At 42.1% G+C, this 12197-nt stretch overlaps 1 protein-coding gene across 7 annotated transcripts in view; it reads right to left on the reverse strand.

The window, feature by feature from the left end:
- Positions 1-9834, reverse strand: part of COBLL1 (cordon-bleu WH2 repeat protein like 1) — a 77625-nt gene extending 67791 nt beyond the window's left edge. For 3 of the 7 annotated variants that reach the window (XM_068195706.1, XM_068195708.1, XM_068195702.1), the window contains exon 1: positions 9253-9600. In XM_068195706.1, coding sequence (XP_068051807.1) covers positions 9253-9326 — 74 coding nt within the window. In that variant the 5' untranslated portion in view covers positions 9327-9600. The other 4 variants (XM_068195710.1, XM_068195703.1, XM_068195704.1 and 1 more) reach the window with 4 other exon arrangements.
- Positions 9835-12197: the final 2363 nt, after the last annotated feature.

Raw genomic sequence — 12197 nt, forward strand, 5'->3', positions numbered from 1 at the left:
TGCATTTCTCTCCTTTATTAACTTAAGATGTATGGATAAAGATGCATTACAGCAGTGTATTTTAGGAGGAAGACTGGAAAGTTTGCAAGAATGTTTGGGCAGTGGAAACATAAGACCAGTCAAAAAAAGATGCTTAGAAATCAGACAGATTCCAACAATTCAGACAGTGATGTCAGATCCTTATTACTTTTCCAAAATAAGCCTCTTCAGATTCTCTCTTACACTCCTCATTATCGACAACCAGCTCTGAAGAAGTGCTCATAAAATGCTTTGGTTTTCCCTGTCTTCTACATTTTCACCTTGCTTTTCTACAAAAGTGAACAAGCATTGCCTGGTGTATTGAGAATATCTCAACAATACCTAGGACAGGACAGGGGGCATTTTGTGCCCTGCACTACAAAAGAACCATCAAAACAAATCACAAAAATTATCTACATTCCAAAATCCTCTGATCCCTGCACATAACACTTGGCAGAAAACCAGAGTCCTCTCCCTGCTCCAAAAAAAAAAAAACCCAATCAACCATCAAGAAACAAGAGAGAAGCATAAGGAAGCTGAAGGAGTAAAGGCACATCTGACACAGTTCCATCAGTTCATTTCTACAACAAATTCCTGATAATCTATCATGCAGATAGCAAATTATATATATATCTGATTCTGAGAAAGGACAGAATGCAATACATGAATAAAATTACAGCTACTGGCCCAACAAAGTCACAGGTAAACTCTGACTTGCTTGAATAAAGAAAAAAAAATCCTATTTCATGTCTGTACCTATCACTACCAGCCTTGAGACCTCAGCTTCAAGTCCTTCAATGTCTAAGGCGTTACTCAGCTATAGATAAGTGAGCAGATGAGATCAGCAACTGCAAAGACAATCAATGACCCCACTTTAAAATGCCACATAAAAGGGCCTGGGAAACCCTTTTCCCCTTCAACAGTGTAGCGAAAAATATCCTCAATCCTCAGTAAGTACAAGGAACTAAGATGCATTGAGCTAGGTAAAACAGAACACACAATTTTTAAACACAAAAGCATATTTATAAAAAGAAGAGTTTATAGTTTCAGAGGGAAGTCAGGAAAGAGGAATTAGATACAGGCAGAATGGGATAGAGGGAAAAAAAAAAAAGAAAATAAACATAAGGAAAGACCAAGCTGAAAGACCAGGCTTTTCCTAAATGTGAAGATTTAAAAGAATGCACAAAGCCAGAATGCTAAAAGATCCACTCAACTTGCTTGGTTCTTACCCCTTCAGGCAAAAACGAAGTACATCTTTAGTAGTAGCTGTAGACTTACAAACCTACTTAAGATTGAGCAAAAAGGAACTTCATCCAAGCAGTGAATACTTTAAAAAGTGAATGAAGTAAATATAGCTCAAGGAGGGTGCCAAGGATGGAATTAGTGAGGGTGATTTGTAATGTGGGTGGAAGGAGAGAATCAAAATTGCAGGCAAGGGGAAGTAAGAGACCATGAATCAGAGACCAGCAGAGGATACAGACCGGAGACTTCAGAGGGTAAATTGAAAAAGCAGTAACTCTTCAGAAATGAAAAATGGGAATCTGGGAACAACTTTCAACATATAATGATGTCTGATTTATAAAGAATTAAATATTCAGAATTTCAATATTTTTTTTTTTTAATTTAAAATTTTAAAAATCAAAGCCCGAATTTCTGGCATGGGTTGACTTTCTGATTTTACACAAATGTCTTAAAATTATCAGAAATTCCACCTCTAGAAATTCCACCTACTACACTATTGTCATCAATTAACACATACCTTGTTTGTCTTACTGACTAAAGAAATAAAAAGCTCATCCATCCATGCAAATAATTTCTACGTTCTCAAAGCCAGAATGGTTACATTTTGAATTCTGCACAATATTAGTTTTTAATGAGAAGGACAGAATGTTGAAGTTCGTAGCTTCCAGTAAAGAAAGAAGTATTTCATCTTTGCTTCAGAGTTACACCCAGCAGACAAGTTGTAAACACTTTTTCAACTTTGTTACTATCAGAGCCAGCTTAGTAGATATCCTGTACCTGAAATATTATGCCATTATTTTGTCAGTCTAGTTTGACAGTACAGAAGGACCGAGCTAGGTTTTACAAACTCAAGAGCAATACAATGATACTTAAACAAATGGAAAACTAGTGAATGACAAAAAACCACAAACCAAACTTGGCACACCATATTTTTCCCTAATGCCCTTCAAATTATTTTGATACCTACATATAAAAAGATTCTGGGCAAAAGTAACACTACTCTGTTGATGGCAAATTTCCTTGAACATTCTTATTTAACTCACTTAATTCAGCAAAGATCCCAGCACATCAAACAGTGGGGGAGGGTGAAGACACAGATGGACAAAAACTCAAACAAAATAGGCTAACAGTCAAACTGAATGAAACCAAAAAAATGTAATTTGTTTTGTGAAAAAAAAAATAGAAGAAGCAGTTCCTCCAGACAACTTTGTCAGTTGTAAGTCTGTATTAAGGGCAGAGGTGAAAATGCTTATGCTCTTCCCACTGCACAACATTTAAAAGTTACTTGTCAAACCCCATGTATAGAAAAGCTTCAGTCTTTGGAAGAAAATCCATCTGAATGCCTGACATTAAAGTAAGGTAAAATAACAAAAGGAAAAACCAATCAACAGAAAACCAAGGCCCATAAAAACAAAAAAGAACATTGTTAAATCAATACATCAATAACTCAGGAATATTACATTGAAAATTGATTTGATTTTAAAGAAAATAAACATATTTCCGATGCGCTTCTTTTGAGATAGGATGGTGTTTTCCTTGTTGGAGGAAAACAACAAGGAAAACACCTTCCTTTTGTCTCTTTCTGTTGGAGGAAAATTCAAGCTCACAACATTTCTTGTTTAACATAGAGTAACAGCTTGCATTGTTGGGGAAGGAGAGATTTGTTTTTCTATTATTAAATAATATTTCAAACCAAGCTCTATTTCCAGAAGAGAAATGAAAATCAAATAAGCAGGCAGAAAGTATATTTAAAACACAGCTAAGAAAGCTTCCAAGCTGTACTATTTCTCCAATGAGAACCTCTATAAAGCTAAAGCTTGCAGGAAAACCAATGCTTTCTCACAGAAGAAAGCTTAAGCCCAGCTAAAAATATTCACATGCTCTATTTTCTGTAACTGAAAATAGTAATCCTCAGAACCATAGACATGCAGCAGAGTTGACATTAATATAAGTTCCCAAGGGAGATATTTCATAGATAGATTAAGGACTCATCCTTTAACCACCTATGGCACTCTGATCATTTACAACAACCAAACAAATGCACGTGCCCCTTCTGAACTGCATAACCTCCTAGCAAATAAAAACACATCCAGGAACTCTGAATTCTGTAATAATTCCCACGGTATTCAATTTCTGCATAAAAAAAATACTTCTTAAGGCATGAAAAAAATGCAGTTATATCCATCAGTCTATCACATGAAGATTTTAAGTCAGAACATATGTACCTGAACTCCAGTTAATGTTTAAATTTACTTCATAAAGGGCTGCATTTTTAATTGTGGGATCTTACCTCAGGAGAGAATTCAGGTGAAGCATCAAGTTTTTAATTGGTTGCTACAGCTCAGAACAGCATGGGTGGTTTTCCCCCTTGAGCCCTCCATTATTGCAAGCTGCACAGTCAGTTTCCTCTTCATTGTGCTAATGCTGGGCACAGCCACAGAACTCTACAGGAATCTAGGAGCCAACATCTCAGCTTCTTGTCATTCTCTAATGCCCTGACGTCAACTCTTTTAGAGCTGTACACAGTGACACTCACAGTGAGGAGCCACTTCCTCAAACTGCAGACAGCTATGTGAACTTAGAGTAGCTGGACAGCTTCTGGGCAAGTGAGAGCCAGGTGAGAAGAAAAGAAAGTGCACAATCAGATCTGGTTTAACTTGCAAGCAGCTATAAAAGAGAACACCTGGCATTCCTTGTATCCACTACATTAACACAGCAACTCATTATACTGACTTGTTAATTTCTAGAAAAAAAAGAATAAATATTTAGTTGAGCATGCTAACCTTGTTACAGCTCAAAGGGCTGGCTGGATAATCTGGCATCTGCTGTTCCCCAGCATACATAAAACTACAACAGTAGCAGCCCGGAACAGCAGTCAGGCTAGAAAATCCAGCATGCTCAGAAATTTTTTTCCAAGCTACAGTCAAGATTGTCAGTCATACTGCAATTTATTAAGGGAGACCTATTTAGGTGTCGCAAGATTGCAGGAGAAACAACTTGTTTGTGACTTTAAAATATTCCTACTCAATTATTTTGTCTGTCAGATGACAGAAGTCCTGTGAAGACTTTCAGTTTCCTCTGGAATCTAAGGTTTTGGTCCCCTACAATGGACTCTTTTCTTCTTACACCCAACATAGATGGGCTTACTCAAAACAAATAGTGATCTTCAGGTTTAGGAAAACACTGTAGTGCCATTTAAAGTAGATTTTAAAACACCTAGTAACTGCAGAAAGAAAAGAACCTACCCTAAGGTAACACCAAATCACACCATCCAGTCTCAAGCACTTTTTCCCCTCAAATGCTTTTGATACCTCACTATCTAGCTCTCACTTTTCTTTTTCACAGGATACCAACACACTTGGACAAAGCTTGGAAATAACTCTGCTAATCTCTATTTGTGTATTACCCTCCTACACATTTTTTCTCCCTAGTATCCGCATTCCACCCCCTAATGTTTTCCTGATCTCATTCCCACAGCAACACACTCCAACAGGGAACATTACCAGTAACTATTCCATATGCACCCAGCTATGACTTCAGACTTGACAAAGTTTGAGTAAACAGCTTTTAAATACAACACTCATTTAATGGCATCAGTGTCATTCCACCATGAGGCTGCCTTGCTTAAGGCAGATACATTAAGAACAACATAATCACCTCAAGAAGTGTTATGTGTACATTTGGAATTCAGCTGGCAAATTGGCCCCTGGAATGATTAGCATTCAAGTGGCTCCTAATGGGCATCCACCCACAAAGGAGCTAACTCCCTGCTTCAAACAGCCAGCAAGCTCTACAGTCCCAAATTCTCAAAATTCTTTCCATTTTCTTGTTGCTCATTTACTTGTTCTTCATCGGGGTCAAGGGGGTGAGAAGAACATGCTAAGTATTATCTTGAAGCCCCAGGTCTAAGAAATGAAGCACATCTAAGATAGACCCATAATGGCCTAACCTCTGATCCTAGACAATGTGATGAACGCGTGTATACAATACACAGAGCAATGGAAACAGATAATTTATTGCAAGAGAAAAACATAGTTTCACCTTTACATAAATTTCACCAAACTGAGCAAATTTTAGACATGTACCCAAGTCCCTATGCCCACTCTGGGGCTGTGGCTCGGGCACAGAATGCTTGGTTTGAAGCTATTGCTACACTTGCTGTCCCTTCCCACACTCCACAACAGGAAGGACTTTCATTTATACTTGAACAAACCTGTGGCTATGTTTGAGCTGACTCAAACAAACACTTGAAAGAGAAAGAAGAGAGCTCAAATCAGTATCCCAAGCTTGACACCAGACATTTGCCAAAACTGCACCATAGCTGACATCTCCATAATGTGATTGAAATGATTTGATAAAAACTCAGTTGTGTGCAAGAGAAAAGGTAAATTTCTTGGGTTTTCTGAAAACATCCCTTATTTCCTGAGACAGCCCTAGAAATCATGTGAAAAAGACATTTCTACTGTTCTCCTTAATTTTTTCAACTACCTCCACTACACCAAGCAACAGTGCATGGGAACCTGACGACTTCAGGAGAAGCGTTTCTAGCGCTAAGCTAATCACAGCTGTTTGACTCCACCCTTTTCCCCACAAAACCAGCTCTATCTCCAGCCCTGGAAAGCAGCTCCATCTCCTAAGCATGTTTTTGTTAGACACACAGTGACAATGATAAAAACAAAGGGGGTTTGCTTGGGTAAAGCAGGTCAGAAGCTGTTATTCTGTATGTAAGCATATAGCTTTAAATATGACTTACAGGAACAAATGAAATAACATAAAATTCTCAGAAACATTTCGATTAAATTAAAGGTGGATCTCAAGATGAAGGCTAGTATTTCAAAGGATATGAATATTACATTTACCAAAATTCACATTTGCTCCAATATTCTAATGGCATCTTAAGCCATAATACAGCTCTTCATGGTAAAATCCAGTGTCAATTACTGACATCTGCTTGTAATGTAAAAAAGTATTTACTCCAGATTATGGGATTGCTGTCCAGCAACAGGAGGAAAATTGTGCTCAGAAGGTAGGATACCAACTACAGGCACTCCTTTTTTTATTTATAAGTATTAAATCACACATTTTCCTATCATTTCACAAAGCAAATTCAGCTCTGTGATGAACAAGAGCAGACTTTGTCAACTGGCCTGGCAGGAGCTCTATGCCATGAGTGCTGTGCAGACTCAGGGTAAGATAGATGAGCTATAAAACTCCCTAACTGTTCAGCCAAGTCTCTCCTGCCAGGAGAAGAAACTGTGTGTCATGGCCAGCCAGTTACTGGACACGCCTCCTATTCATCATATTCCAAAATACTCCAGCCAGTTGCTGGGCACAGTCTCTATTCACCATATTATATGCGAAAAAAAAATCCAGCAGAGGCCATTAAAAAAAAAAAAAATATTTTCTTATTTACCTTGAATGTACACAGAGAATAACACGGCCATGTTTCTCACCAAATTCAGACAAATATTTTTATCCACAACCAGATTTGATAAACAATTTTTCAACAGAAAAGCATAATCCTGCATGCAAAAAAAGAGATACGACAGGATCCTTTCCAAAAGCTTGTCCCCACAGATCTGATAACAAAATTCTGTATTAATGGGCCGCCAGTGATCAAGTTATATAGGAGCTCCAAGCTTTAACTAACATCAGTGCTTGAAAATTTACAAAACACTACCTTCTTAGCAGTTAGCATAAACAAACTTTCTCAGCTGTTAAAAGTTACCAGCAATCACTCTGCAGAACTTCAAACAGTGATTTAAGAACACATTGGCTGGTAAACAGTTTTCAGCTGCAGATTAACAACAATTTCAACCTAGCTAAACAAGTTAAGACGAGATATAATGCAGTATATTACATCATTTGGTAATACATTTAAAGAAAAATGTTATTTCAACTGAAATTCTTCCCAGATTGCACAAATTTTCCTATCATCTCAGAGAAGGAACAGTAACTGCATACTATTCAAAAATGTATCTGTGGACTATTTTCAGTAAAACTGGGAGTTGTCTTCTTTTCTGGTATATCCACATTCTTTCCTCAAATCCAGCATTTCATGAGCAAATTAAAGCATCTTACGGAAATAGTTAAGACTGTCAATAAAGAACTTTTGCAGCAAGAAAGGCATGGCAATTTGATTTTCTAAGTACTAAATTATATGTGAATAGCTGATAAAAGGTCTAAAAATCTCTCTGCAAGGCTAATGCAATGAGCCCTACTGTGAGTGCACGTTTCTCAAAATTGAGAAGTGGATGCTGGCAGAAGCTTGAAGTCACATAAAGGGAACTTAGATATCAAGCAGCAGCCAAAATTCATTACACCAAACAGCTTTATGGTAGGCAACAGGCCTAGAGGAACTGTCAAAACAGCCAAAGTTTTAATTGTGTCTTTTTGCTTGTTTTTATGTTCCTGCTCACAAGTAAAACAGAAGACTTTCAAGACATACTGTTTTTGCCACTCCCTAACCTGAAAAAACACTATTATCCTACACTCAGTCCCTTCCAACACTGCTTAAGTACACAGAGTCTTCAAAATGCAGTAATTATCTATACTGCAATTATACCATCTACACTGATTAACAACATAAAGTCAATTTCTCAACGGCTACATATAAATGTGGAATGATGACAAGGCCTTAAGTGAATAAATACCCCTCCCTTTATGAGTCTTCCATATTCACTACAGCCATGACTTCAAACTGATTCGATTACTCCTGCAAATACTACAGTAAATTGCCGTCATCTGCACCTGTTTATCCTGTAGCCGCTTGGTCAGCAATCCAAGTAATCCATTTTTGCAAATAGTATGGAAGCTTCAAAAAAATGTTCATGTTAAAAAAATACACCCACCATGTATTTTTTCCATTCTATTTACAGACAACTTCAGCAATTTTACCAGCGTTTTGATTCACTGCAGTTCCTAGTGAAGTCACTGAGTAAACTAACTTTCTTCAAAAGTACCAGACTAGGCAAGGAAAAATCCTCCTCCTTCTATCTGTAACTGGGATAGTTTTACTTAGGATTTAAAAATATATATTCTTTAACGTTAGACTGTCTGCTATAAGCAAAATAAAAACAGAGGGACCCAACACGTAAAAAAGAAACAAACCAGCCCTTTTACTACCCCAAACAGATGCCACTTGTTTATTTTCTTTTCCCCAGCGTCGGCAGTTCCCAGAGCACCAAGGAGGGCGCAGCACTCCCAAACCGCCGCCACTCTCATCCAGAGAGCTGGAAGTTGACTCCACACACCTGAGGATACTCCGATCGGCGAGTGCTGACCTGCAGGGATTTGCCAGAGGCGCCGATCCCGGCAGTGCCGAGCAGCCGGCAGGTCCCGCGCCGGCAGCGCTACAAGTCCGGCAGAGGCACCGGGACGGCAACGCCGGCGGGCGAGTTGCGGCTCGTCCCTGCGGGAATTGCCCGCGGTTCGGGGCTGGCGCAGCAGCCGCTGCTCGGTCAGGCACGGCCAAGGAGGGGGGCGGCGGCCCGACGGGCTGGTCCCGCAGCCCCAGCCAGGAGAACCGGCCGAGGTGCCGTCGAGGCGCCGCGGCCGCTCCCGGAGCCGTTTAACGGTCGCGCCGCTCCATCTGCCCGCGGCCCCGCCCGGGGCTTCCGCCTCCCCCCGCCGCAGAGCCCCGGGAAGGGGCACAGGGAGCGCGCCCGCCCCCGGCGCTGGGGAGCCGCCTCTCGCCGCTGGCTGCGCCCCAAGCAACGCACCTCACAGCCGGACGCGCACAGCCCCGGCCTCCCCGACCCGAGCTGCCCCCTCGCTCTCACCTCACCCAGCCCCGCGCACGGCCCCGGCTCCCGTCGGCTGTCCCTTCGGAGCCGGGGGCGGCCGCGCTCCCGCCCGCGCCGTGAGCTGTGCTTACCCGGAGGGTGGCGGGGCGGCCGCCGGCCGGGCGCGGCCGTCCATGCCGGCGGCCAAGGGAGCGCAGGGCGGGCGCAAGCCGGGGATCCGCCCGCACAGCGCGGCTCCCCGCCTCACCTGCTCGGGGCGGGCGGAGGAGGGCGGCCCGGCTCCGCAGCCCCCGGCGCCGCCTCGCCCCCGAGCCCGGGCATTTTCCGCTGTTTACGGTGCGGACACTGGGCTCCTGCCGGGGGCGGCGGCCCGCGGTCACGGGCTGCGCCAGGCTCCTGCCGATCACCGAACCACACCTTGGGCGTAGGAGAAAAAAACCACAGAAGCAAGGGAGAAAAAAAAAAAAAGGCAAAACCGAACTTCGCGGCGAGAAACTTGAAACGCGGAACCTTTCCCGCTCCGGCACGCACGGAGACAGAGATTCCCTGTTCCCGTCCCAGCGCCTCCCTCTCGCCCGCCCCCACACCCCCGGCTGTCCCCACACACCCGGCAGTCCCTCCAGCTGCGGCTGGAGTGGGGACTCCGCTCGGCCTCGGCCGCGGGCTGTCAGCGGCCAGCGGGGGCAGGGCCGCTCCTCTCGGCTGGAATTTTCCTCTCCCCGAGCGAAGCGTCCCGGCGGCCGCCCCGGGCTCAGCCCTTTCCCATTCCAGCCACCAGGGCGCGAGGCGAAATCCCCACAGGTGGGGAGAGCCAGGCGCGGAGCCCGGGGCCGGGACGCGGTCGGACCCCGCGGTGGGGGATCAAAGTGCTCTGCCCGGCCATCGGGGCTGGGCTGCCCTGTGCCCGCTGCCGAGCGCGCCCGGGACTCGGCTGAGCCCCGCCGTCAGGAGGGCTTTCAGGCTGACCTGAAGTTTGCTCGCTGAGCATGACGGCACCTCAGCTTTTCCAAGCAGTAACAGCTGAGCAGATCGGGCACTAACGCGCTGCATACCTGTCAGCACAGAGCGCCCTTCCTGCTGTGCTGGGACCAGACGACATTGGCCAGTACACACAGCTCTTTATACAGGTAATATTTTGCCCAGTGTTTAACAAAAGTTGAAAAATAGCCAACGTCAAAGCATTTATACCTTTCTTTTTTCTCCATAGGAAAAAAGAAGAACGTTGCATTAAAGTATAAAACTCCTTTTTCTGACTAGTTCTAAGATTATATATCTGGAAAAATTAATATAATTGACTGTTTGATGTTAACATTCATAATACTCGATGTTAATATTCTTCATAGAGATGCTATACTTTAATAACATTTTGCTTCTCCCTCAGATGCCCTTCTCATCTGCAGTGAGCTTCTTCAATAAAGATTTTTTCTGCTTTTTCACTGGAGACTAACCCTGAAGCCACCTGTTTTGGCAGACCCTAGAGGTTATTCACACCCTGAATAACCACATGCCATTATCAGGCACACCCCATTAATCTGTGTATGTTTCTTAAACCAAAAAATTAATCACTGGTGAGTCAGATGCATCTTCCATGGTCCAGTTTTCAGAGAGGCAGTGTTCAATGAACTGATCCATTAAGACTCTCAGGAACAATTTCACTGAGGACCTTATGTAAGTTTTGGACTCTTTCCTCTTTTGACAGTCCACTTTCAATTCTCACACTCCTCAAATTGTTTGGCTATTTCCTAGGTCAGGATGAAGGCTGATAAATTATTTTATATGTTGGCTGTTCCTGCAATCAGGGCACGATAACTTTCTGCATTCAGTTTGTAGCATTAGTTTAAGTACAAAAGAATTCTCTGCTTCCAACCAGCTACTTCTTGGGCAAAACCATTATGTGGCAGCACCTTCTAAACTAATGAAACTCCCATGCTGCAAAGGTATGGGATGATTTAACAGTATAATGATGTTTCAGCTGAAGACCCTGTAGATGATTGTGTATTACTTAGAATAATTACACGTGTTGGTGTCCTGTTGCCATCCCTTCTAATAAACTTTGCATCACCACCAATAGATAAGGAGGCTGTTGTACCACTCCCTTTATAATCTAATTTGAAAACCAATACACGGTATAGTCTAATTCTTTTGGCAAGTATTAATGCCACAAAGATTGCAATCTATTGAATAGCTCATATCAGAAACTCAGGAATACCAGGCAGAAAAGTGACATTAGGGAAACAACAAAAAAAAATTATTAGTGGTGACAATTTCCAATAGAGCCTGGGAGATTATCTAAAAAAGCAGTTCACTGAATAGTGCCAATCTCACTTTAGGAGGGGAGAGGTTATGGTTATTGTCTTACACTACATGTTTTATCTCAGTTGTTAACTAAGCACATCTGAAATTCTGATCACTAGATACATTGTAGGCTCCAAACTTGAGTGTCTACATGCCATGTTCTGCAGTGGCAGTTTTACAATAACTAGACTTTAAATAGTTGCATTTTGAGGTAGCGGAGATACCATTTTTCTTCGTGGTCTCCGTTTTTTAGAGACAGATTCTGGACTCCTGTGGCACTTTGTTTCTTTATCAATAGAATATCAGTTCTGTGTTCGAGTCTCAAAAGATGTTGACAGAATCAAATGCTCTTTTTAAATTTTTTCTATTTTTATAGTTTCCAACTTTATCCTGAGCTCAAGACATTGTTCATGCAAATCAAACATAATTCTCATACACAATAAACAGAAGGCTGCATCAGAGAATGCCAAGTTAACACACTATGCATTGTCTCTTCTACTGAATAGCCAAGGGAAAAAAAACCACAACAAAACCTTTAAAGTTCCATAGATATTTCAAGCATATCCATGAAGATATCTTTGTAACAATTAATGAAGTGGTAGGTTATTAATTGCACCGTTGCAATAATGTCATCTTTTGTCCATGGTTTGAGGTAAAATAATCATTTATCTGGAGGCATTAATCCATGTCGCAAGCTGCCACCCGCCGCACTTGGTGAATGTACTCAGTGCTATTGTGTATTTAGTATAAATGTTTGCAGATTAATACCCAGTTCTGATTACTGTTAGCATAACCTTCAAATTTTGCAGGAAGTGAGAACTGCTAATTGCAAATGATATTTGAAGGAGAACTTCTATCTTAGGTAGAGACATGAAGTTCTAGGTATATTACTATGGG

This window comes from Anomalospiza imberbis, chromosome 7 (genome assembly GCF_031753505.1).
Source record: "Anomalospiza imberbis isolate Cuckoo-Finch-1a 21T00152 chromosome 7, ASM3175350v1, whole genome shotgun sequence".
Lineage (NCBI taxonomy): Eukaryota > Metazoa > Chordata > Aves > Passeriformes > Viduidae > Anomalospiza > Anomalospiza imberbis.